At 40.5% G+C, this 27,799-nt stretch overlaps 1 protein-coding gene across 4 annotated transcripts; it reads left to right on the top strand.

Annotated features, from left to right (window-relative positions):
• Nucleotides 1–90: 90 nt before the first annotated feature.
• hps5 (HPS5 biogenesis of lysosomal organelles complex 2 subunit 2) lies at nucleotides 91–26,056 on the top strand. Of its 4 annotated transcripts, XM_053641208.1 has the most exons (25): nucleotides 91–1,966; nucleotides 4,115–4,418; nucleotides 4,742–4,966; nucleotides 5,254–5,313; nucleotides 5,425–5,537; nucleotides 7,469–7,579; nucleotides 7,676–7,740; nucleotides 7,863–8,055; nucleotides 8,215–8,576; nucleotides 10,186–10,257; nucleotides 10,416–10,504; nucleotides 11,604–11,782; nucleotides 11,960–12,118; nucleotides 13,445–13,604; nucleotides 14,723–14,840; nucleotides 15,642–15,788; nucleotides 15,881–15,943; nucleotides 16,171–16,736; nucleotides 19,460–19,580; nucleotides 19,782–19,931; nucleotides 20,695–20,814; nucleotides 21,003–21,116; nucleotides 21,324–21,430; nucleotides 23,535–23,925; nucleotides 25,028–26,056. In XM_053641208.1, the coding sequence occupies exons 5-25, from the start codon at nucleotides 5,436–5,438 to the stop codon at nucleotides 25,086–25,088; spliced, it is 3,450 nt and encodes a 1,149-aa protein (XP_053497183.1). In that variant the 5' UTR covers nucleotides 91–1,966; nucleotides 4,115–4,418; nucleotides 4,742–4,966; nucleotides 5,254–5,313; nucleotides 5,425–5,435; the 3' UTR covers nucleotides 25,089–26,056. The 4 variants fall into 4 exon arrangements, with proteins under 4 accessions (XP_053497183.1, XP_053497184.1, XP_053497181.1 ...); XM_053641209.1 differs by lacking the exons at nucleotides 4,742–4,966; nucleotides 5,254–5,313 and having other exon boundaries at nucleotides 4,115–4,413; XM_053641206.1 differs by lacking the exon at nucleotides 5,254–5,313 and having other exon boundaries at nucleotides 4,115–4,966.
• Nucleotides 26,057–27,799: the final 1,743 nt, after the last annotated feature.

Here is a 27,799-nt window from a genome sequence, read left to right as displayed (position 1 = left end):
ATCCCCCAGACCAGAGGAAAGACAAGTCAAGACATGATTATGGAGTCCATGATGAATTGGGTTCGAGTGGATTATGATTAAAGTTATTCCTCATGTCCTGTTTTTAGACAAATCTGACAGATCCTAAGGCTGTAAACAGACTATTAGAGTACAGGGTAAAATCCCAAAAGGCTCCATACGTACGGGACTACAGTATGCTTTCCAGCACCACGTCAGTTGTGCCTTCATCAGTGGGTGTTTGTGAACGTCCACTTCTCGGTTGGTTCGCAAAACTTCCATCTATCTATCCATCTATTATCTTACACAGGGCCACGGGGGACCTGGAGCCTATCCCAGGAAACTCTGGGCACAAGGAAGGGGACACTTTGGATGGGAGGCCAGCCATCACACGGCAAAATCACACACACATTCACACGCCACAGACAATTTGGAAATCCCAATCAGCCTACAATGCACGTCTTTCTACCGGGGGAGAAACTGGAAACCTTCCAGTCTTTTTGAATTTGTTAATAAGTTTGGCAGCATTGTCATGTGTGATGTGTTCGCCGTGTTTCCTGTTAAAGTCCATCGCAACCTTGCGACAGCTTCCTGATCCAGCCATGAGAATGATTTCAATACGTTCTTCTTTTCTCAAAGGCGTTCTTAAAGATTATCTGAAAAATTAAAAATTTTGGAAGACATTTTGCTAAAAAGTCTTAATTTTCCCTATGTATGGAGACTTTTGGGACACCCTGTATATTACTATATTATTACTATATATGTGTTCTGGGTTTTTTTTTTTTTTTTTAAATTTAATTTTATTTTTTTATTTTAATCACCTTTTTATGTTTGGTATAGCTCTCCACATATTCCGGCGGTCACTACAAATACATACTCTGAGGCAAAACATGGGTCTTTGTGGTGTCCCATGTTATGTAAATGGAGAAGAAATAATGATGTGGTCCACCAACTTCAGCGAAGCATCTCAACTTGCCTGTAAATTCAAAATGGTGAAGTCCAGCTATGATGAGGACGACCCTGCTACCTAAAACATAATTAAATCAGAGATGATATACTATCTCGGTGACTGTGCAGGTTTTTCCTGCAAAATAGCACACGGTCAATACAGCCTGATCAATACTCATTAAAATTGCATTAACAGAGAGCTGCTATATGATCACCTATCCAGCTATAATGTCATAATTTAGGAAGTAAGTATTTTGCATGATTTTTATTTCCTTTAAACCTTATAATGTGATCAGTGGGCGGTCATGGCAGCTCAGTAATTGATGCTTAGGGTTGGTGTGAAAGAAAAGAAATGTTATTTGAGCTTATCTTTGTGATGCTACACTAGGCTTAGTCTCTGGAGCATCTCATGTAGCAATCAATACAAACCAAGCAAAGGTGCATAATGGACCGTATCACTCCCAGCTTTGTTTTTCCGCCTGTAGAGGCTCTAGAAATATATATACATATTTTATTATTATTACTATTGTAACTATCTTATTTTTAAGTATCAGTGTCCAAGCAGTAGATTTGTACACACTACATTTTACTACATATTTCATCAATGTAGCACGACATGAGTGCTTTAGTTTGATTTTTCCAGTGAGTCCTGCTGCACATAGTGCGCTTTCATACATCACTATCACTACTCGGAAGTAGTGCCGGCTGATCTAGTGCTTCTGTTCCCCACCGCCTTTTCTGCTTTAAAAAAAGCCTCCTGCGCTATGATTGGTCCCTGGCTTCTAAATGATGTATAACTAGCCAATCATATCTCAAGAGGGCGGGACTTTCAGGAATACCGAAGGGGAACAGGAAAATAAATAAATAAAGAATTAAATAAATAAACAAATGAGGGAGTTGTAACTGAAGGGGATTTTTGTGTAAATGTGAAATTGGTAAATATTGAGTGCACAGCACTGTCGGAATTCCCCAAACAAGTCTCGGATATGAGTTAAGATCATCTTTATCCTGTGCTAAAAAGGTAGGAACTGCTTTCTGTGTAATTAATTGAGCAAGTAATTAAAGTAATGTTGTGACAGTTGAAAGAGAGAGAGAGAGTGAGAAAGAAAGTTACTTCACTTTAGAGTTTATTAATCAGGTAACTTCATTGCGGTTTAAACATACAACCTGGGGGGGGGGAATGTGATATAATATAATAATATAAATTTTAAAGAGAGAGAGAGAGTGTGTGTGTGTGTGTGTGTGTGTGTAGTCTGTAAGTAGCCTAGCTGAATTAGCTGCTTGCTTTCACTCTGGTCTCGTGATGCTCAGTCATGCTGTTGGAAATGACTCCACTTATAGACTTATTATACACATTAACCTCTGGTGCTGTCTCTAACGCCATGCAGGTGTTACAGTGTATTATCCTGCTGTAAATGTGTCCTCTGCGGTGTTTGGACCTTTTTGTAAGTTTGTAACGGGTCTTCCTGCGACTCAGTGTCGGAATGTGTTACATTTTCTCCCCCTTTTTTGTGCGTTGACTGTGCGTGTTTGTTTTTATTGTTTACAACACTGTCTTATTTTGTGTCAGTCTCTTATATACTAACATGTACAAGTACACCGTGTGTGTGTGTGTTTTTGTAAATCTTCTTCAGTACAGTATGCTGTATTCGGACGTGTCTTCAAAAAGTTTCTGTGTAGTGCACTAGGTAGTGGACGAGAGGGCGTGGCTTCCGGCGACGTCATAGACTGGTCAAGAGAGTGTTAAAATGGAGTGTTAGGGTTTGAACATTTTACAAGTGTGATAACCAAGTCTGAAAAATATTTTTAGTTATTAAACAAGCATTAAAAATAAATAAATAAATAAATAAACAAACACATACACAATGATGGAGGTGACACCAAATATTTCTTGTATGTAAGGAATAACACTGTAACAGACTGTGCGGTTATATGAAAATAGTCCAGGCTGAGGTGATGTGGTGCGGATTCCCTGAAGCGGACTGTTCTCGTATAACCGCGCAGTCTGGAGTGTGTTTTATTCCAGTCTTTTACAGGAACGTCGTGATTTTACGATCGCAGAAATGAACGCAAGATCAAGCAAATATCCGGAGGAGCTTGCAATTTTAAAAAAAAATTATAAATTACCGCAGATTTTTGACAGTTTTGGGGCCGAGAAACGTCACGTGACATCATCGACCGAAGCCCCCTTCGATTTTCGTGCGTCAAACATGAGTACAGCTAAAAAGTCCCGTTTTCAGACAAACGTCACTGTGAAAGAGCGTGCAAAACAATTTCGTGCGACTGCAGTTTCTCCAGTTCGAGTAGTTTTCCACAAAAAAACTCCGCAAACTTCATCATCGATTTTTATTTAAAAAGCCACAACGATCACACACAAAAAAAACTTTGGCAAAATCCTGTACGGCCTGTTATTCCTCGTATACCGCGGCGATTTGTCAATGATCATGATGTCTGATTTATTAACGTGCAATATGTCATGCTTTTTAACAGCTTCGAGTTGGAGATAATGCTGTAAAAACGTCCACGAGATAAGCGAGTTCCTGTTATCGCTTACACGATAAACTATCTTTCTTTCTCTCACCGTCATCTCTCTCTCAATCTCTCTCTCACAAACCTCAAAAAATTTCAGCTCGGCATTTTACTGAGCAACCACGAAGTGTAAACTCTTTTTTGCAAAGCAAAAATTCCTGTTATGAAGTGCTGACACGTGAGACTCCTGGTATACACGTTAAATATCATCGCCTAACAAAATAAAAAAAACTCGCTATGTCAATGATTAAACGTTTTATTTTAACGTGTTTTAAAAAAAACCCAACAATTTATTATTAGTCTTAGATTAGATTATGTGGAGTGTCATCCATACAAGTCCCTGTGTTCGAGCTGTTACTAAATGGCAGAGGCCATAGCGTATTACAACTTGAGCATTAATATTAAGCTTAAGCTTAACTGTCCGAGCCGTGCTGTTATACAGAAATACTGCACACCTTCAGACCAGATGCGATAGTTGTCACATAGTTGTTATAAGCTGAGGCACACACACACAGAGTGTATGAGGAAAGGCCATGTGTTGAGCGGGGGGAAAATTCTCACTAGCTAAAAAAAAAATTTGCTAGTTGTTTTATTTAATTATGGAAAGTTATTCCATGTTCGTCTGTTGTGTGTTTGATAGCCGTCGTGTATGATAAAGTTACGAACATACTAGGAGTGGCAGCAGAGGTAGCAGCAGGGTAACGTGTTTACAGCAGGAGGTAGTTACACAGACAAAGATCAGCACAGTCGACATTCCCCGTGCGGAGAAAGCCGAAGCTGCTGGACTGTGAGTATAGGGGGACGGGGTTGTGAAATGTTTGGTGAGTCGCAGACAGACATGGAAAGGATGAGAACAACTGGAGTAAGGAGTTTGATCTGGTCAGATGGGTAGGCTGTAACGAAGAACACATTCAAGTTGGTATTATGAAAAAGTCAACGGTGAGGTAACCATCCGATCACATACCACGACTAACCGTGAAATTGTAACACTGTTGTGTAATTCACTTAAGTGTATGAAGTGTATCATCTTTTGTTAAAAGTGTCAAATTCAGTTGAGGTGTAAATTGTTATTGTCTTCTGGCAAACATGTATATATCTTATGTAGCTTCTGGAGGGCAGTACTAAATGAAGAAAAAAAAAAGATCTTTAAATAGAATAATAATTTACACTGATCATCCTGTTTTAAAGTTTACACCCCCCTCCCTGGATCTTCATGTATCGTGTTGTCTTCTTGAGCATCAGTGAACGTTTGCACCTTTTGTAATAGTCGTGTACGAGTCCTTCAGTCGTCCTCAGTGTGAAAAGACGGATCTGAACATCATATAGCCGCTGTTGGAAAGGGGTCAAATATGCAGAAGAGGCTGGAAAAGTAAAGAATGTGCAGGACCTGGAGGATTTTTCTGAAGAACAGTGGGCGGTTTAACTGCTCAGGACAAACAAGGGACTCATGAAGAACTCTCACAAAACATAAACACAGTCGCTGATCATCCAGGTAACGACACACAGGAGTAAGAATCAAGGGTGTGTAAACTTTTGAACGGGGTAATTTGTGTAAATTCAGTTATTATTGTGTCTATGTGGACTTTATGTAAACATCTGTTATGTGAATAGATTATTCAGGACAGAACTAAATAAACAACAAAATGCAATTATTATGATCCATCTTTATTATTATTATTATTATTATTATATATTTTAAATTATTAACATTTTGCAGATTCTGCAAGTCGTATGTAAACTTATGACCTCAACTGTACAGTAAGTTCTGGTCCGTTTCAGTTTATCTACCTGATATGACAGCGAGCAGCTCAAAGTGAACATGCAGTGCGAAAACTAAAGGCAGGCCTCTTCTGATACACCGGAAACTTCAGTTTTATTAAGTTTTTTTGTTTTTTTCTACCAATATTAAGTGTAAATATAATGTAATACCTCTCATTCTTTAATCCCCAGAGCTCATCAGGATGATTCCTGTGGTGCCCGAGTTGTTCACTCATGTCTTGACTGAGTTTGACAGTTTTGACCCTTTAATTTCTGCCCTGCGCCTCGACTCGGGGAGACTCAAGGTAACACAGGCACCTCACTCATTTTCTCTCATCTCTCAGCTGACACAAAATCTATCAACTTTCTTCCAGTAAGCTTTAACTGGTGTTAAGCCTCGCACTGTTTTCTTTTTTTTCTTTTTTCTTCTTCTTCTTTTTTTATTTGTGACCAAAATTCCCTGGCACCTTCCACACACGGTTCAGTGTACCCTTTCTGTGAAGCAATAAAGAAAGTAGCTTATACTGTGACCTAAAAACCAGGACTTATACGGTATATAGATATGAAAGATGGGTTTTGATATTTGGAATCCCTTAGCGAGGTGAATTACAGTTGCAGAGAAAACTGCTTTAACACTTCTTAAGGAATAAGGGACGCAGCTTAGTAGCACTATTCTGGCTGGGGTTCATTTCAGGACCTAAAGCAGCAGTTATACGGCACATGAGTAGAATCCGGCCGGTGAATAAGCCTGTTTACTTGAATGGAAGAGGAAGAAGTATGCAAAAAAATAAAAAATAATAAAATATTAACTTCCTTTACTTGCTGATTTGTCATTCACCTCAAGTGATTTTGCTTGCATGTGAATGTTTATTCTGCAAATTCACTAATCCTGAAAGTGTGGGCCAATTAAAATGATAAATAAATAAATAAATAAATAACGAGCATTTAAAAAAAAAAAAAAAAAAAAAAAAAAAACACTTTCTGCCCTCATACATGAAATCACAGACACCAGAGATTGGTTAGTGTTGCTCTGATTGACAGGGGAGAGAGAGTAACGCTATCCCTCCTACCCAGAGACTGGGACATTTTGCTCCGTTTGCTCCCGGATGGCCGTAGCATCGTCTGGATTCGAATTCCTAATCTCCCAATGATGGGGCAAACTTTTCTGTCGCACCACTCGGGAGCCTGGCGAGAAGTTTTTAATTCTTCCCAGTCTCTTATTACTCTAAAACAATAAACTAGCCAGCTGGCTGAGGCCAAACAAAGATTTGTAAAAAATGAGAGATTCATATTGAGAATTACAGTTGTTGTTTTTTGTTTTGTTTTGTTTTGTTTTTTAAATATAGCTTTGAAATGATATGATTATTGACATGTATGTGATTTTGGTTGCATTTTACTAGAGTACAATGAGTATAATCAATCATTTGTGATACTATTTGTTAGATTTATATGAAGTATAATGTAATGGAAAAGAGAATTTTACACAATTAATTATTTATTAATTTTATATATATATATATATATATATATATATATATATATATATATATATATATATATATATATGTGTGTGTGTGTGTGTGTGTATATATGTATATGTATATGTATGTATATATATATATGTGTGTGTGTGTGTGTGTGTGTGTGTGTGTATGTATATGTGGGGGCACATTTGCCTCAAACTCCAGGGTTGTGGGGGTGTTTGATTCCCACCGCTGCCCTGTGTGTGCGGCGTTTGCATATTCTCCCTGTGCTTTGGGGGTTTCCTCCAGACACTCCGGTTTCCTCCCCCAGTCCAAAGACATGCGTGGTAGGCTGATTGGCATGTCCAAAGTGTCCGTAGTGTATGAATGTGTATGTGATTGTGCCCTGCAATGGGTCGGCTCCCCCTCCTCATGCCCGGAGTCCCCTGTGATAGGCTCCAGGCTCCCCACGACTCTGTCTAGGATAACCTGTACAGGAAAAGGATATAAAAACTTATATAAGCATCTGGTTTAATGCCTACTGTATATCATGTGCCCCCCCATCCCCCCAAGTTAACCCCTCAAGAGCGAAAGTCTATCTTAGGCCAAATCTACAGCCCTTATTTGTTTGTTTGTTTATCATGTTGACTGAAAATGTTTGTTAAGCATATATCTTGATAAGGATTTTATCGAGTTATACTGTAGTCTGCTAAGTCACATACATTGATTAGACGCAAAGTTAAGTTTATAATTTGTCGTGTGTGTGTGTGTAGTGCACATGCCTTGCAGTATCACGGAAATGGCTTGCTCTTGGCACCTCAGCAGGAGGCCTGCACCTCATCCAGAGAGACGGATGGAAACAGAGACTTATCCTCTCCCACAAGGTTTCTGTTTGTCAGATGCTCCCTGAGATGTTCAGTATGCACATATTTATATTTATGGCCCTATGAGAAGTAATAGAATATGCTTCTTTTCCTCAGGAGGGTTCACTCACACATATAGCATGTTGCCCTCATGATGAAGACTTTATTGCTGTAGCAACAAGGTACTCCAACATACCCTGCCTTTTACAGACGATTGTGAATATGCACATGCTTGATTAAGTGCTTTTATTAAGTGTGTGTGTGTGTGTGTGTCTGTCTGTCTGTCTCTCTCTCTCTTTCTAAGTGAGGGTCTTGTAGTGATTTGGGAGCTGCAGGTAGAGCGGCGAGGGCGTCCTGAGCGGGCCTGTGTATCATGGGAGCACCGTGGCCAGGCCATAACAGCTCTGTGCTGGGACACAGCAGCCTTACGAGTGTTTATAGGAGACGCAGCAGGGAAAGTGTCCTTTGTGCGTGCTGGTACCTCCAAACTCGGCAAGGTATGGTAGAGGGCAACTGTGCAGGCTTAAGATTCATACCGGAATCTTTTTTTTTTAATGTTAAGACTGCTCTAACGGGTGAAAAATATAGACTTATTCTCATATCTTTAGCAGGTGTAAAAAAAAAAAAAAATTACTCTGTGTGCGTACTTTGTGCAGGGTTCGGCATTTGTGATCTTCCCGGTTCAGACCATCACGACAGTTGACTCTCGCGTGGTGCAGTTGGGATACCTGGAGGGTCATCTGCTGGTCTCTTCTCTTAGCCGCTGCTACCTCTGTGACACCGACAGGGAGAAGTTCTGGCGAGTGGGGAACAAGGAGCGTGACGGAGAGTACGGAGCTTGTTTTTTGCCGCAGCATCAGACCGGATCGAGGACACCAGGCGCAGGCACTGCCCATCTCGTGTACTGTGCTCGGCCGGGCTCACGCATTTGGGAGGCCAACTTCAGCGGAGAGGTGCTCAGCACCCATCAGTTTAAGCAGTTGCTTGCCTGCCCTGCTCTGCCTCTCATCTCTTACAAGTATGTGGTTCAGAGAGTGTCTGTAATTCTGTTTGCTGAGTTAAAAAAACAAACAAAAAACCAGCATGTGGCATGTACAGTACATGTTTTTGCCCCCTCCTGATTTCCTCCACTATCTGGTTTCAGATCCTCATACAAAATGTAAGATAAGACAAGGAGAACATGAGGATAAGACAGTTTTTAAATGTCATTTATTGCAGGAAAAAGTTTGTGCAACACCAAATTGCCTTTGCTAAAATAAATAAACTAGTTCTCATCTCAGATGCTTCCTATAACTGGAGATCAGTCTTTCGCATCGCTGTGGAGGAATTTTGGCCTGCTCGTTTATTCAGCCACGTTGGAGGGCTTTTGAGCATGAACTGCCCGTTTAAGGTCCTGCCACAGCATCTCAATGGGGTTGAAGTCAGGACTTTGATGAGGCCACTCCTAAACCTTTATTTTGTTTCTTCTGAGCCATTCAGAGGTGGACTTTCACATGTGCTTCTCATCGTTGTCTCGCTGCATAACCAGACGGAGTTTGAGCTTCATGGTTGCATCGATGACGGGAAGTCACCCAGGCCCCGAAGCAGCAAAGCATCCCCACACTACCACCACACTACCATCACCATGTCTGACTGTTGGTATGATGTTCCTATTGTGGAGTATAGTATTAGCTTTACACCAGATGTAACGTTCCACTTTTGACTCATCAGTCCACAGACCATTATCCCAAAAGACTTAGGGGTCATCAAAGTGTTTTCAGAGATGAGCCTTTGTGTTCCTCCTTTATTAGCAGTTGTTTTTGCCTTGTAGATCTCCAGTGGATGTCAGTTTTTTTGCATAGGGTCTCTTTCCAATAGTGGAATTAAGAACTTATCGCCTTATCTGTGTTGAGCGAGGCTTTTAGTTACTTTGATGTTTATCTGGGTCCTTTTCTGACTCCCCCGGGAAAAAAAAAATCCTCGAGGAGTTTTGGTAAGCCGGCCACTTCTGGGAACATTCTCCACTGTTCCAAGTTTTCTCCATTTGGAGATAATGGCTCACGTTGTAGTTCACTGGAGTCCCAGCACCTTAGAAATGGCTTTCTAACCCTTTCCAGATATCTCAATATCTCAACATTTATTTGTTTATTTATTTATTTTTATCTCTTCTGGAATTTCTTTTGATCACAGCAATAGCATGCTGCATGTTGAGACCTTTTAGCCCAGTTCACATTGCTGGAAAGGTTTTATTGAAGTGATCTTTAGATTCAGCAGAGCTGGGAGTAATCAAGCCTGGGTGTGTATATAGTCTAATTAAAATTGGGTTGACTAAAAAGGGGGCAGTTACTTTTTCACACAGGGCCAGTTAATGTTGGATAACGTTTATTTATTTATTTATTTTTTCCTTCATTAAATGAAATGATCATTTCAAACTGTATTTTTATGTTTACTCAGGTTGTCTTTGTCTTCTGTTAAATTTTGTTTGAAGATCTGAAACAATCAAGTTTGACCAATTAAAAATAGAAGAAGAGGGGCAGGAGAGGGGCAATTCTTTTTCACAGCACTGTTGATTATTTTTGATTGAATGCTTAAATCGATAAGTAGATGATACATTAAAAAAAAACAAAAGTTGCATTTGACATTTTTAGGATTGAGCCACATTATAACCCAGGTCAGAGGATTCCTCAGTCCCTCACGTTTCCACGGCTACTTCACCTCAGGTAACTTGTGCAAGATCGCAGGACAAGCAAGTGTTTTGTGGGGATTGGGGTGGGGGGGGTGGGGGTACTACAATTTGACTAAGATTACAGTTTGATAGTTCTATAGGATAAATAAAAATTTGCAATTGTTGTTTCATTTATATAACCGTGTGTTTCAGTGATCATAACCTCCTGACATGGACGGACTCTGCCATTTATATCTTTACACCTCACAGTGGGCAGGTTTTGCTGTGGACCAAAATAAAAGGTAAGATGCATGACAGTAAAGTACGATATACAAAATAGGGCTTTTCATAATCTGATGTTTCACACTGTACATCCCTAAACCCTGGGGTGCATCGTTCTTATTTGCATATTTGTACTGTCGACAACCATGACTGGATAAATACCGCTCGCGACCGGTCTTGTCTCACGCATTCGTTTCATTAAAAAGAAACGTCGTCATATAAATCCTTCTTGGCCGTCCTCCTGAGACGCACGAAGGCAAGAAATAATCCCCCCCCCCCCCCAAACACCGTGTAACAATTTAATTTTGGTTCGGAGGAAATGAGAGGCAGGCTTGCGATGACTCAAACGAGGCTCTTTATTTTACTTAACTTTTTTTATTTATTTTTTTTACTTTTGCTTTTCAACAATTTTATTTTACTGTGCACACATACACACACACACACACACACACACGAAAATTTCTCTCTCTGGCTTGTTACGGGAGGCCACAAACAGACACACGTAAGTAACCTCGGGCTAACAAGACACAGATGAGAATCTTTACGCGTTACCTGTCGGCTCGACCTGCCTTCTGTCTGTCCACAACTGACGCTAGGCCACGCCCCCGCCACCACATACTGCAGTTACTCAAAAGGGCTTCTAACTTGCTGCTTCGGAGCAGGGTTTCATAACTCCGGGTCAAAAGAGGTGCTAACCCCGCTTCTAAATTGCAAACGTGAAACGTTCCTCTACCCGGGGTTAAAAGCGGGGTTTCGAACGACGATAACCCGGGCTTAAGCGCAGTGTGAAAAGCCCTAATATGGTATAAACTTAACTGCACTCAGTTTGTTATTGAACCGCTACGTTCACCCTACTACAAAACTACTTTGAAAGTCCCAGTGTCGTCTCGCGGATTTAGTTAGGTTTGAATTCAATTTAATTTTCCAATTGCCAGGCTTTTTATCGTTTTGAGAAACTGATTTCTCTTAAACCCAGATGCTTTTGAATTCTTTCCCCTCTCTCTCTGTCTCTATTATATATGTTTATTAAATGCAGTCGTTTGTATTTTCATAGAAGTGATTAAAATGTACTGTTACTGCCTGGAAACCCATCTTCTCAATTTTGCCCACCTTGCCCAGATATTGTAGACGTGGCAGTGTTTCGCAATGAGCTGTTTTGTCTCCATGGTGATGGGCATCTGTCTCACCTGCTGTTGATGCCTGTTGAACGCTGTGTGGAGAGACTGATGAAGCGAGAGAGCTGGACACTGGCTGCTACTGTCTGTTGCATGTTCCAGCACGCTATAGTAACATGCAGGGTACATACACACACACACGTGTTTGTAGTCACTTTTACTCATGCACACACTCTTAACACACGAATCAGGATAAGCTGTTCGTTACTCTCAGGTACTAGAAATTTGTTCTTGCACACGTCATTCTCTCTCCTTCTGTCTCTCTGTCGCTCTTTTTTTATTTACATCTTTCTCCCATAGGCAAGAAAGACCATCCCTATTGATCGCCTCGAACATCTCAAGGCCCAGCTGAACTCTACCTCCCAGGAGGAGCTGATTGGTCAGCTGGAGGCAGTAATCAGCAAGATGGAGCCTTTTGACTCTGCCTGTAGCAGTCGCAGAAGCAGCTTCTCCTCTCATGTGAGTGTATGTTTGAGTGTGTAGGAAATGTAGAACCAAACCACTCTCTAACATCTCCCTGATATTATTGTATATTTATAGTTGAGAAGACTGTGCGCTTTTTCATTACTGCAGGTTCTACTGGATAAGTGAAATATTGTCATTATTATTTTACATATTGTCACGCAAAGGATTTTATTAGCGTCTGGTTTTTTCTTTTTTTTGATCCTGCTGGCCTCCTAATGGATCATGTTTGAAAATTCTTACATTTAGTTTGTTTTGGGGGGTTTTTAGCGTTCACAGCTTGCAAATTTTTACTTCGCAAGGGATGCTGCAAAAAAAAAAAAGGACATCTTGGCAAGTATAAATATCTGGAATATAGTCACGTTTATGTAGGGTATGGCTCAGTCAGCTTCCTAGTTCATTAGTCAGGGCAGTGATCAGAGAGTCGGCCTTTTTATGTCTCAATCGCAAAATCCTTCCAGTGCACAAGAACGTTCACTCCATATACAAAATCCCACAATGCAGTACAAAATCCAGGGAGCATCCACGTTCCCTTACAGTTTTCTGAAGCCTTTCAGCTCGAAAAAAAAATGTACATAGCTTGTTATCGTTGTTGTAGCTCTCATGATTACTTACGCTAGCGATTTTTAACTTATTTTGCCGTTCTATATACGGTTTGTTTGAATCGAACGACTTTTAAGTGTTTAATGATGTTTATTTATTCTTTAATCCACTAGCTAGTGTATGATCCTGCTCGAAGTACGTGACAGAAACGCACATGACTAAGCGAGCAAATTTATATGACGTATAAAACGTTTTCATTTTCGGTGACGTTTTACAGCACGAGTACGTAGTCATGTCGCCGGAAATTGAATCATCAGTCTCTCAACGTGTAGCGAGCCAGGGTCTTTAACTGTACCCGAACTCACGTACATGATATACTGATTCACGACCTATGGAGCTACGGAGCTGATCAAGACACGCCCCTAATCTATTGGCAGACCATTTTGCTTCTTACTAGAAATAAATACTTAGAATGATACAAAAGTATCTGCCAGTAGAACAAGACTATTTAAAGGTTTAAAATAGTTTACAAAAAAAAAGTCAAGAAATAGGTTTAATAATCTTATATATATATATATTTGATTTCTTTTATTCTTATAAAAGGAAATACTAGATCGATTTGACTCTATTCAAGATATTTTAACTTAGTAAGATGTCTTTTTTTTGCAGTGAAGGAAGGCAGTGTACGAATGTCAGGTATTCGTAATCAGTCATGTTGACGGAATCGTTTACACTTGAATGCAATGTTTATACTCGAATACATTGTTTTCCCCCCATTAGGAAAGCTTCAGTGTGCTGGACTGCGGCATCTACCGCGTCATCAGCCGTAGAGGCAGCCAGTCAGACGAGGACACCAGCTCCCTCCTTAGCCAGTCAATGCTGGAGGAGGAAAGGATGAAGGAGTTTAGCTTTGGTCAGGAGGAGGAGCAGGTGGAGCCTGGTAAGAGGGCAACCAAAGATCAGACACTGACAAAAATCATAGAAGATAATCTCTCTATGTAGGTTCCGCCTGACTGTGGTCTGATAAATGCAAGGCAGGGTCAAGGACCCTATAAGGAGTACAGTGTCTGATTGATTGATTGAGAAATTTTGACACCGGCTTGTTTACAACTGAGTAAATGAGATGCATCGTAGGTTTGCACTTTGTACAGTATATCAAAACTGTGAGTGAACGGTAAGAACATGTGAAATAAAATGAAAGTGAAAGAGGCTTAAAGGTCAATTTGTTGTTTATTTTAGCAGTGTGCCTGCTCTGATTCAGCTGGATCAGGACAAAAAGTTAAAGCAGGGCAGTGGATCCGCAGGACTGGAGCTGAGAACTACTGATTTATGACATGTGATTAAATAGACACGATCACTGCAGGGGGATTTCAATATTATTAGAAGATTGTTGAAGATGATGATGATGATAAAATAATTACAGATATAAATAATCTAAGAAAGTCAGTATTTTTCTTTCTGGCAATTTTAACAAAATGACTGACGGCTTTGTTGCACTGAATTTGCTGTATGTTCTAAATAAACAGCTAAAAGTCATCAAAACCTGAAACCTGTTGTCTTGCACATAGTCATTGCCTGCGTCTTTGTACTATTTAAAAACGATGTTTGATTTGACTTGTAAAACATGTTCTCAAGCCAGCAGTAAACCTTGCGTAACCTTCCATTGATGTTATCTTGAAGCTGTGTGTGAACAAACACCAGCAGTGGCATTAGTGGGGGGGGGGGAAGGATATAAGATCAGAATCGAATGCAAAATCCCATACTAATGTTCTTTTAGGTTCATATCAATGTTATGGCTTTTGTGCCATACCGTTTTCTTAATTTCTAATTTTCTTCATGCTTTTGTTTTCTTCTCTCTGTGCATTCCTTCTACTCCTCCCTTTTCTGTGTCTCTCCTGCCTTCTCGATATTTATTCTCGTCTTTTGGTCCAAACACCGTAATCAATTCCTTACGTCCGTGCTTCTCATTTGTTCACCCACATACTCTTCCTATTCTGTCTGCCCCTCATCCCATATTCTCCTTCTTCATTTTCTATTCCTCGACATCCTGTTCTTCAGACCCCCAGTCATGTGTGCGTGCAGAGGGGGACAAATCCGATCTCTGCCTGCAGTTCCACCTCCCACTCTCATTCCGTCCAAAACCACCACTCATCGCACTGCAGGCTGTTAAAGACAGGTATCCTCTCTGAGTCAAACTCAAAAAAAAAAAACTGCTGCATTGTTGGTTTTTTTTGTTTGTTTGGTTTTTTTTGTTTTTTTTTTACACTAGAATGCTGGGAGGCCAGGTGCGTACAGCCATATTAATCCCCCACACTGATGCACATAAAAACTGATGTGATGGTGCTGTATAAATTGTGTCCACACAAACACACTCTCACACCATAGGATAGGTGAAAATCTGGTGCGCTCGTATAGTCCATCCATCCATCCATCTTCTATACCGCTTATCCTTCTCAGGGTCGCGGGAAACCTGGAGCCTATCCCAGGGAGCATCGGGCACAAGGCGGGACAGGGTGCGCTCGTATAGTGACACACTGAATCAAAAAGGAAAACGCGTACACTTGCATATAGGAAAGATCAGCTTACGTCGCATAGCTAAAGGGGAAGCGAAACTAAACGAAGAACACAAAACTCACTGATTCATGTGCACCTGGCCGGTACCAGACTTTTTCCCCCTAGTCTAACTTCCCCTTTCGATAGGGCGGCTAGTTTTAAAAATAGCCTTCCCCTGTAGTGTAGTGTCGTTCTTTCATTTCGCATATCTGCCGCGAACGGTATGTTTGTTTAACCATACAGTCTGTCCTCTTATCAGTGAAATACGTGTAATCTTACTTTAGAACAGTAATGATCATCGTGTCTATAGCTTCATGGCATTCCTTCCATGATTTATCTCGTATTTATTTAACGATAATACACTCTCACTTCTGTGTGTTAAGTCTGCATATCTGTGTCTGTGTGCTCTTGTGGCTGTTATAAGTGTTTCAAGCTTTGTGAAGAAGACGACGGAAAAAATCAACAATCTGCAGATGAACTCTGACCTCTGGCCCCGACCGGACCATAGGGAAGGTGGACAGGGAGAGGTCACACCCTCACTGACTTCATGTACAGAAGAATTAGACAATGAGTAAGGCTTATTTATTTATTTTTAATTTTATAGTAAGTTTAATAGATGATATTTTTATCTCTGTCTTTCATGCTCTCATTTCATTTTCTCAGGGAGACTGTTGAGAAAGCCGAGAAGGAGTTACACGAGCTAAGGGCGGCAACGGAGAAAGCCACGTGAGTGATGATCAGATATAGTACGGAGTGTGTAAGTTGTCTTGGCACTTTGTTAGCCAACCTAAATATTGTGACACTTTATATGCACAATTTTCAATTATTGTGAGTTTAAAAAAAACAAAAAAACAAATGGGTGTAATTATCTAAAATTCTGATTTGGAAACCTACTGCATGTGCTGAAATCAGTGCAACTAGAGCGTTCTTTCTTTCTTTGTTTCACCATGTAGCTTACAGATCCAGGACCCTGTCGTTCTCTTGGATACCAGGTACTTGACCGAGGTGTTCCTAGAGTGGGTCCCTATTCTAGAAAGGGTCTTGGGTCCAGAGAACCCTACAAGCAGAGAGAGGGACAATGGGGAGATCAAGGAGGAGGAGGAGAAGAAGAAGAGCTTGGAAATGGAAGACGCTGACCCAGACAGACAGCCCTGTTCAGCTGACCGTGGAGTAGGATGCCAGACAGAATCGGAGCACACCTCAAACCTTGTAGAGGAAGAAAGCCTTACAGACAGTACTCTCAGCTCCACTGCTGTGTTTGCAGAATCTTCAGTAGCCATTGTAGCTCCAGTGGCGTACACCCTGCCTTTAGACCTCCTGGATGACCTCTCTCAACTCGCGTGCCTCTACTTGGACTTGGGCTGCCCAGGTGGAGCAGGTGACGGAGAGCTGGAGAGGGTTTGCGTGTTTCTGCGGAGGTTCTTTTTCCTGCTGGATAAGGAGAGAGTGAGGAAGATGTGCACTTTGAGGTTCAGGGAGCAACCAGATGTCCTAAATACCTACGTTGCTTGTATGCTAGGTGAGTGTTTTTTTTTTTTTTTCCCCCAGTCGTCACTTTCAGTACACTCCCACTTTAACCAGCACAAGAGTAAGAGGTCTTGTTGGTAGTACATTATTCAATACACTCCTGTTTTCGGATTCTACATCATTTTACAGTAACTGGAATTTAAAAAGAAAAACTAATTCACTCATGGCCCACCATTTTATGAGCTCAATACCTGAGCACTCAGTTTAAATGTAAAGCCATGTGAATAGTAAGTGATTAAATTGAGTGATTAATAATAAGTGATTGAGTATTCGAATATCCAGTTACCCTTTTCAGGCCCCGTTATAAGAAAAACGCAATCACTATTCGGTTATTTGTTACGTTATCAACATGAGGTCCGTGAGAATCTATGAAAAAGAAAAGCAGCGTCTAGCAGTATGTTAATGCGGAGAGCAGCATTGTCGTTTTGTGCAAGGTGTATATTGTGTAACGGGATGAAAATGCCGTGGGCAGATTTGAATGCCGTGGGCCTTCGACAGTAATACATTTCCAATTAAAGCTGCAAGCATTGTTGAACAGGCCATCGCACCCTGGTGCACGTTGGGGCAGCTCTGCCAGGGGAACGCCATTACATTATTTTAGCACTTCTGTGTTGTAAGGAGAGGAGTGTATCACGATGTAAAACATGTCATTTCCTGTTGTCAGTAGGTTTTCTTTAGATAATCTCTTGGAGGAGATCGTTAAAGTAAGACCGGCCCTTTGCGGATAAGATTGGACACCCCAGGTTTAAGCCCTCAAAAATGCGATTCATTTAAGAAAAAAAACGTGAAAGAATACTAATAGACGGAGCAGATGCAATAGGGTCCTCGCACCATGAGTGCTCGGGCCCTAGTTACGTCCAGTACATCTCCAGTAAAACTTGAAAACACTTAAGTAAAACACTTAAAAAGTGGCTCTCGTCACTCCACTTCAACTTCAAGGAACATTGAGTCTGCACTAGGGCTGCAACTAACGATTAGTTTCATAATCGATTAGTTGGTCGGCTATTTTTCGATTAATCGGATGGAGGGCAAACTTTCCGTACCAATTTTTTTCATTTATTAAAAATAAAATCCACAAACTGAGTGTTACACGACTGAAAAGAATCCGATACACACACACACCAGAATATATATTATTCATTTAGGACTGTAGTTTAATTCTGTGCTTTTTGTGCATCCATAAACAATAACGCATAAATACTTATAATAGTATTTATGCATTACTTTTTATAAAAGGTAACGGTGACATAAACAGTAACTGAAGAAAGTTATTGTCGGTGTCTCCAGGTATCTGCCAAAGCTAGCAGCGTCGTATTAAGTGCGTTTGATGTCATGCGCCGTAGACTAGGAAGCCGTTTATATTTCCCGTTAGTAAAAAAATCCGCTAGTGTTCCGTTGGAGATGATCTTACCTTTCTAAAATTCATACACTAGACGGTAGAGTACACAGTGCATAGTGTAAGTGTATAATACGTCATTTGGGATGCAACTTTAGTATTTACTCTCCGAAGCATGTTTTTGGAACAGAAGTAATGTAATAAGTAAACGCACCCCGTGCCGCATGCAGACCAACTAATCGATAATGAGATTCATTTACAATCGATTTTAGCGATTAGTTGTTGCGGCTCTAGTCTGCAGATTGACCCCATTTTACTCCACTTGTGGCACGTCTCAAACACTCTGCAATGCTTCTTTACACCGTCCCCTTTTGCTGTTACAATAACCTCCACTCTTCTGGGAAGGCTTTCCACTAGATTTTGGAGTCACCATTGGTGAGGTCAGGCACTGATGCTGGACGAGGAGGTCTGGGGTGCAGTCAGCGTTCCAGTTCATCCCAAAGGTGTTCAGTGGGGTTGAGGTCAGAGCTCAGTCAAGTTCTTCCACCCCATCCTTGGCAAACCATGTCTTCATGGAGATCATTTTGTGCACAGGGGCATTGTCATGCTGGAACAAGTCTGGGCCTCTTAGTTCCAGTGGAGGGAAATTTTAATTCTACAGTAAACACACATACATCCTACACAATTGTGTGCTTCCAGCTTTGTGGCAACAGTTTGGTGAAGAACTAGATATGGCTGTGATATCAGGTGTCCACATACTTTTGGCCGGGTTTCATGGAAATTTACATTTACAACATGGAAATGTATTTATGGATTTTATGATTATTACATTAAACTGTGATCATATGAGATTTTTTTTTAATTTGATGAGAGTAATTTGAAAAAGTAGTTCTAGCTTTCTGACATTCAGTACATTTCTGTTCGTTATTTCTCTCCGTCTTGTCTACCACTCTCAGAAATGTATTACCACTGACAGGAAGAACTTTAAGTGCAGTGGAAAGTGATACATGGTTCCTCCATGCTTAAATAGGCTTTTTCTCTCCCTCTCACTGCGGTTAAATGAATATCCGTTCTTTAACACTTCCTCTCCTTTAACACATTCCCAGTGCTAACTGCACAGCCAGAAGTACTGCAATGTGGTCATTTTTTAAGGTTCTAGAAACTTTTGTTTAAAAATAATAATAATAATAATAATAATAATAATAATAATCCAGTCCAGTAAGAATAAAAGTCCAGTATTGCCTTTATTACCTTATATTATCTGTTTGAATAGAAGTAGTTTTAGAGAACAAAACTAACATTTGACATTATAGCGACACACTTATACGATCTGTAGGCCGTCCTGCTAATTCATCTGAGCTACGCGCGTGTGTTCGCAGAGTTTACCCAGGCCAGTAAGGTGGTGGAAGTCATTCAGAAAGGAGATTTACTGAAGTCACTGCGCAGTCTGAGAGAGCTGCAGCCCTGGAACGCTCCAGTGCTCCTCACACACCTTTACAGGTCAGCTGTATACACACACACACACACACACACACACACGGTCTCTATATTCACCTTATATAAGAGTGCTCAGTATTTCCACAGGATATTGCTCTATTTTGTAAATCTGTGTTTCTTTTTATTTATTTATTTTAAGCAGCAGGGTATTTTTGTTAATTAGCTGGTCATGTTGGTGCTGATTCTCTTTCCTTTTTGTTGTAGACTGTATGAGAAGCATGGGGAGATGGCCGTTCGGGCATACCCCCAGTTCTATCCTACAATCCTACCCTCTGACATCAAAGCCATGGTCCAACCCAGTCACTTTTTGCCATACCTAGACAACCTGGTTCAGTCCCAAGCTGAAGAACAAAGGTATTCTTGATGCGATTACTATGTACTTTGGGGGTATATACAGTAATAGTGTCCTAATGCTGGTATAATATAAATATACCAATATTGCTCTTAGATTATACTTTTTCCATTCTTGATAATTAACTATAATAGCAGCTAGAAATTTACAAAGCTACCTGTTTTGCAGAGCTGAAAATAAATATTTTATGGATACAGAGTAAATCCTTGAACACAAAAGGATTACTACACTTCAAACATATGACATACTGTAGATGGATGAGTGGATGGATGGATGGATTGATGGATGCTGCTTCCGGGATCGCATACTGTGACAGTACCTACTGCATTCGATTCAGTACCTACTGCTCGGCCATTGATACAGTACATACTGATCGGTATACGTGTGTAGTATGAATACAATCCGGATATACTACATCCGCCATGTTGGCATTGTCATGTAACCTACAACTTCAAATGAGCCGACAAGCTGCGTTCCGCCATTTTTTATTGGGACGGCTCTTCCGTGCCGGTCCCGACGCATTACGGGATAGCGCAGTGTCCACTGATTCCATACTGCAGAATCTCAGCAGAAGCAGTAGGTTGTACGGGTATTTCTCACCTCCTGGTTTATGAATACTGAGAATTCGGACTTGCTACTCTTTTGGCGTACTGCTTTTCTCCTACTGTATAGTGGGGCAGTAGGAACAAGAACAAAAGCCAAACTTGATATCTCTCTCTCTCTCTCTCTCTCTCTCTCTCTCTCTCTCTCTCTCTGTGTCTCCAGACTCTCTTTCTTAGGGTCACTGCTTCAGCCTGAGACGCTACGACAAGTTTGGTTGGACCTAGCTCTCATCCATGATGCACCACGGAAAGATGATACGATGACAGCTGATGGACAACCAAAGTACAAATATTCTTTGTGTGTTTCTCTATGCAACACCAAACTTGAAGCTGTTTAGCGAATCATTTCCAGTGTTCTTATAGAAATGTAACTGTGCAGAGTGCAGAGAATACACAGCACTGCTTTGCACATATTTCTACGATACCACTAAACATTGACTACAGTGTAAAAGACTTGTCTTGTTGTCTCAGGTGGCACTCTCACTTCTTCTGCTGGGGTTATGGACGCCTGCTGTCCTTGCTGATCCGCCTGCCTGCCGACTTAGACTCCAAACAGAAGATGATGGAGTCATGCAGACTTCATGGGTCAGTGTATTTCTCGCAAAGAAAGATGGAATTAATTCCGAACTACTAAAGAAAAACGGTGTTTATGAAAGTATACTTTTTTTTTTTTTTACTGCAAATGTTACAAGGAAATGTTATTTCTGTGGGGTGTGTTGAGGATTTAAGTAAGTATAATTGTTTATGATGGAGGAGCTGTGGTGGTTAACATCAGTGCGTTTTTTCTCACAGTTACTGGACAGGCTATCTCTACCTGTGCAAAGAGCTGCACCAGCGCACTGAGGCTTTCTCTGCCATCTGCAGATTAGATGATATGAGTCTACTGGAGGAACCCAGTGGTAAAGATCTGCGATACTTCTGAACCATAAGACTACTAGTTGGCTAGTTTCTCATGATGACATTATTATATAGCATGTACTGTATAAGACCATTGAGCCTGTTCCTAGACATATATTCATGATAGTTTCACTTGCAAAGATGTTACATTTAGCTATACTTTAGTATAACGTGTGAATTAAACCCATCACTGTTTAAGGACAGTGCCCCCTCTAGGTGATATCAAATCTCAACATGTTCATATTGATGATAAAAAGATTCAGCTCATGTGAGTAACTCGTCCAGTTACCCTCCTTCAGTTCTATGGTTTTATTCATCAGGGCCTAAATACCAAATCGTGTGGTCCTCACTAACTTCTATAAACAAACAAATAACCTCAGCTGACAACGCAAAACACAACGGATTTCAATATGTAGTCATTTTTTTCCCCCAAAACGTAAACCGACATTCAAAAAACAGGTGAGGGAAAAAATAAGTGCACCCTTCCTACTTCCACATTCATCACAAGAGTAATTAGCAACCAGGTGTTACTAATGAAATGCACAAGAAGTGCGACTACCTCTATAAAAGCAGAACATTTGGCAGTGTGAACACTTTTGGTGTTCTGGAGCACTCAGGTGTGTGTCGACTTCATGCCAAGAAGAAATGACATCAGCCATGACCTCAGAGAAGCTATTGTTGCTGCTCATTAATCTGAGAAGGGTTATAAGGCCATCTCCAAACAATTCGAACGTCACCATTCTACAGTGAGAAGGATTGTTTAAAAACGGACAGCCTTCAAGACAGTTGCAAATCTTCTCGGGAGTGCGTGCCCCGGCACATTCAGTTCAAGGTCAGACCATTTAATGCTCAGAGATATAAAGGCAAACCCAAGAGCTACGTCATGTGACCTACAGACCCCTGTATCAGGAAAAAGACTGAACAAGTATGGCTTTCACTGAAGGTTGGTTATGAACATGCCCTTTCGCTCCAAAACGAATACGGCAGCATGACCACGAAATTGCATCTGAACAAACCACAAAACTGCTGGAGCAATATCCTTCAGACTGATGAAACCAAGGTGGAGATGTTTGGTCATCATGCTCAGTGCCATATTTGGTGAAAACCAAACACAGTGTATCAGCACAAACACTTCATACCAACTGTCAAGCAGGGTGATGGAGGGGTGAAGATTTGGGCTTGTTTTGCAGACACAGGTTCTAGGAAACCTACAGTCATTGACGCAACAATAAACTCCACTTTATACCAGAAAATTCTTGAGACAAATATGAGCCCACCTGTCCAGCAGCTTAAGCTGGGCCGAAATTGGGTCACGCAACCGAACAATGACCTCAAGCACACCAGCAAATCGACATCTGAATGGCTAAAGAAGGAATAAATCAAGGCGTTGGAATGGCCAAGTCCAGACCTCAACTCCATTGAGATGCTGTTGTGGGATCTTGAGAGAGCTTTGCATAAACAAATGCCCTCAAACGTCAATGAACTGAAGCAATGTTCTAAAGAAGAGTAGGCCAAAACGATGTGAGAGACCGATAAACTCCTACAGATAACGTTTCCTTCGAGTTATTTTTGCTAAAGCTGGTTCTTCTTCTTATTGAATTATAGGGTGTATTTTGTCCCCCCACCTGGTTCCCGAATGTTGCTTTAGTTTTTTTGGGGGAAAAATGACTACAGATCGAAATCTTTTGTGTATTTATGTTGTCACTTGAGGTTATTTTGTTTATAGAAGTTGGTGAGGACCACACAGTTGTTATTTAGGCCCTGATAAATAAGACCATAGAATTGACGGAGGGTGTTCTCCATCCCCCAAAAACCTTAACCTACTTTTCTTGGTTGGCAACTGAACAAATATTCCAACTTGCCTAATGGTATTAAAAGAATATTAAAGTACATTTGTTAAACAGTGAACCTAAACAACCTTGTGCCAACATGTTCCCAATTAGCAAATGTGAAGCATGTGATGTTGCTGAGATGCAATTTGCACACATACCGTCTAGATGTGTTTGGGAGGATTTTAAAGTCAGGAAAAACAAAATGTCTTCTCTCTATATATTTCCTACATGTCCTCCTGTTTGAAATGTTGATTGTGTGTCTGGTTCTCTATAGGTATCGTTCCACAGACCATGGAAGAGTGGATGTTCCTGATTCAGCTTTGTCAACAGAGGAACTCCACGAGCCCTTCAACAACCATTTCACTTCTTCCTTCTGACCCTACCGCCTGTCCCTCCACACCTAATACAATTAACGGCACCAGTGCCGATAGCTGTGTGGATAACACTAATGGTAAAGGCAACGATGATGGGCCCGTTGACCTGATCAACGGTTCGGCGGATTGGAGCAGCCGGATCAGTGTGGAGAAGTTGATACTGTGCCTGGCGCGGATTGTAGGGCCGGACCGGGCCCTAGCAGCGCTGCAGGAGTGTGGGCTGAACTCGGAGCTGAACACTCACGCTACACTGGTGTGTGAGATCCTGAGAGTGGCAGAGAAGAGGCAGAGGTGAGGAGACAATGGTCTCGTTTAACCTCGTGATTACCTCAGGGAGTCCAGATATTAATATTCAATAGGCTGTTTAGTGTTTTGATTTAGTGTTCACAGGCTGAACAAGTTCATCTTGCGTTCCAGAAAAGCGTGCTTGGAAAATACTTAATCTCGAATCCTGAATTAAATTGCTTGTTCTTAAAAAAAATAAATAAATAAACATTTAGATCACCCAGCTCTGACTACGCTGAATCAGGATCACATGCATTCACAGTGGACTTCACTGCCCTCTTCATTCGATTACTGGAAATGTCATCAGTTATGGCTTGCAGCTGAGAACATCTGCATGCAGAACAAGAGATTCGTGTGTGTACCAACATAATCTACTTATGTTTAAAAAAAAAAGGCGAGGCTAGGCAATAAATTGCTGAGTCAGTGCATGATATTCTAACATCGTATTGTCTATTTATCTTGCATCCAGAAGGAGAGACCATGGAAGAGTTTTGGTGTTTTGGAGTTTTTTTGCTTTATAATTTTCCAGAATTTATTGCTAATTAAGATGTAATTCAAGAAGTCAAATACAAAAAAAAAACATGACTCGAACAGCTAGGATAATATTTATGGAATAGTTACTCTGGTCGATGATAAACAGGAAGAAAGAAAGTCCCAGAAAAGAGTACTGGTTCTCTACCGCCACCTTTTGGCCCTAAAATATGAAGGACTGGCCTGTGTGTGGTACACAATCCCTGGGCTTATCAGCGCCACCCCTGGACACGAGTGTAAATGCGATTATACTGAGTTTTTATGTATAACAATACAATACCAGCTCCCAAGTCCAGCATTATACCATTTTATGTGTCAGTAATGATATTGCATCAGAGGTCTGTACATCGAACTGTAATTGCACATACAGTATAAGCATTAAAAAAAGGAATCATGTTTTATTTACATCATTTTAGTTTACTCAAGAGGGGCCTGATAACTCCTTTTCCCTGAATCTCACCTCACACTAAAACACAAACCTTACGTTCTGGAGCAGCCCCGCTCATCTCAAATGCCTTGTTTTTCTTTCATTCTTACTTCATTATTCTTACTTGTGAACATTTTACACTCTCCTCAGAGCTCTGATCCAGACCATGCTGGAGAGGTGCGATCGGTTCCTTTGGTCTCAGCAGGCCTAATGAAGAATCCTCTTCCCTGATCTGCTCATGACCTTACTGCAGCCCTTCAGCAACCACCAGGACAGTCAAGACTGCCTGTACTCTTCTAGCTTCTACACTACAGACTACATTTATGGCATTTGGCAGACACCCTTATCCAGAGTGACTTCCATTTATCTCATTTATACAACTGAGCAGTTGAGGGTTAAGGGCCTTGCTGAAGGGCCCAACAGTGGTAGCTTAGCAGTGCTGGGGCTTGAACTCCTGACCTTCTGATCAGTAACCCAGAGCCTTTAACCACTGAGGTACCACTGCCCACAGTCTACTTCATCATATCCCAGAGATCCTACTGTAGGTACATTAATCTCAGTGTTTGCCTGTTGGTCTGAATCCAGTTTTGCTTTTCACTACCAGCTGATTCAGTGTTGTTGTTGTTGTTGTTGTTCAGATTGTAGTTTAGCACTCTTTGTGCTCCATATATATGAGTTTTACTTGCAGATGCACTTTCTCAATGATACGTTTGCAATTATGCTAAATAGCTGTGTGTGATTTTTATATCCAGACCAACATGTTAGGCAGGTTTGTTTGCTAAACACTCTTGAAAAAAGAAAAAAAAGAAAAAAAACAAGAGCGTTCAAATACGGTCTTCAGAAAGGAGTGAGTCGTATTTGTACACCACGCACTAAACCTTTTATGAGTTATGTTTGTGTTTTGATGACATTAACATTTTTTTTGTTTGCTTGTTTAATAATAAAGTGCAATATTATTTGCTTAAAGTTATTTATCTATTTAATTGAACGTTCTTTTAAAATATATGTGAACATTTTGTGGGTCTTAAAAACAAAAACTGGATACGAACAAATACCTTCTAGATGTTCAATAGACATTTTCATTTGAAGATTATGTAATAAAATAAGAGTATTGTATAAACTTTGCTTCGTTGTCGACTTGCAGCTATGGCAGCTGCAGCGACAATAATAAACATGTCTAACCTAAGAATGGTGAAATTCTTTATTTATTTGTGCTGCCTATGTGTTAGACCAGGAGTGTCCGATCTTATTCGGAAAGGGCCGGTGTGGGTGCAGGTTTTCATTCCAACCAAGCAGGAACCGCACCTGATTCCACCTGTTTAATCAGTTAATCTCGGCTTTCAATAGACTCAGGTGTGACGTCTTGGTTGGAATGAAAACCTGCACCCACACCGGCCCTTTCCGGATAAGATTGGACTCCCCTGCATTAGACAGTGCGCTCAAAATTATTCGCGTCGACTAATGAATACTTGGGAAACAAATTCGTTTATTTCTACTGAATTATTTTATTAAAGGATGTTTCTTTGGCAGTCACAATGAAAGTACAGTACTGTGGAAAAAGTCTTAGGCACATGCCAAGAAATGCTGAAGAGCAAACATGCATTTAAAAAGAATTCAATGAAATGTTTCTACATTAAAAACAAATACTATAAAAGGATTAAACAGGAAAAAATGAAACAAAGTAAATATTTGGTGTGACGACCCTGTGCTTAAATTAAAAAAAAAAATAACGTAGTCTCCGGTAGAATTAGTGCAGTTTTATAAGGAAATGAGCTGTAAGTGTTATTAAGCATCTTACAGAACCAGACACGGTTCTTCTGGAGACTTTGCTTCAAACCCAGCAGCCTTCGTTGTGTTTTTTTTTTTTTCTTTCTGAAAAGTGTCTCTTACATAACGTGCTTTATTTACTGACATACAAACATTTTTTCTGTAACATTTCATTTTGGTTTGAAAACTAATGTCGAGAAATCTAAAATGTTTTTTGAACTGACTCGATAATGTAGAAATCCTAAAATAAAAAAATGTATAACTATACGTTTGTACTAAAAAATAAAACAAAAAATAGGACGCCTAAGACTTTTGCACAGTACTATATTTAATATAGTAGAGTAATAGAGTTATAGAGTAATGCTTATTGTACATATTAATGGGTCATTCCCCTATTAATAATATCTCCTAATATGTTTTGAAGGAAAATGACAGAAGGGTAGGTATTTTTCCAGGCAGGTGTCTTGAGCTGTCACGGAGAAAAAGATCTCTAGGAGGCAAAAGGAAAGGGTGAGGAAATGAACACACGTACAGTATGAAGATTCGATATAGCCTGTTGTACGAGGTCGCCTTGTTGAATTCTGATCATTCACAAATGATTAGTTCATAACTTAATAACAATCGATGAAATGTCATCGTCCCTGCATTCTTCTTCTCTTCTTGTTGATGACTCTTCTCCCTGGCACGGCTTCAATCAGATCGAGCTCACGCACACCTGGAGAAGAGCACTGACAGTGAGAGGACTTGAAGAGAGAAAACAGAGAAGCCTTCTCGGTACTGATAAGAGAAAGGCTTCAAATTGGAAAGTGAGGACTGTGATGACGTCAGGGAGGGAAATTCTAGTTTGGGGCTTCTTTTAAGCTTTTTATTGTTCTAGCCGAGTAACTGCGTTTGACTCGAGGATTTCGAGCCAACTATACTATACTCCTGCCTCGATGCCATGCAGAACCTACAGGGAAGTCAACCTGCTATAGTGTTTATGCAGTATTCCTTACATGTGTTAACTCAGAATGGTCTTGTTCCAGATCACCAGTTTACTTTAATTCACTTGTGCTCACGCTAAAACACTAGATATATGCATAAAAAGGCTTAATGACACCTCTAGTTATAATAGAGCACTTGCCTCATTTTAAAAATGTATTTGATTGGAGGAAA

The sequence above is a fragment of the Ictalurus furcatus genome, chromosome 14 (genome assembly GCF_023375685.1).
Source record: "Ictalurus furcatus strain D&B chromosome 14, Billie_1.0, whole genome shotgun sequence".
Classification (NCBI taxonomy): domain Eukaryota; kingdom Metazoa; phylum Chordata; class Actinopteri; order Siluriformes; family Ictaluridae; genus Ictalurus; species Ictalurus furcatus.
The sequence above is the reverse complement of the archived record's forward strand: the minus strand, read 5'-3'. Positions and strand labels throughout refer to the sequence as shown.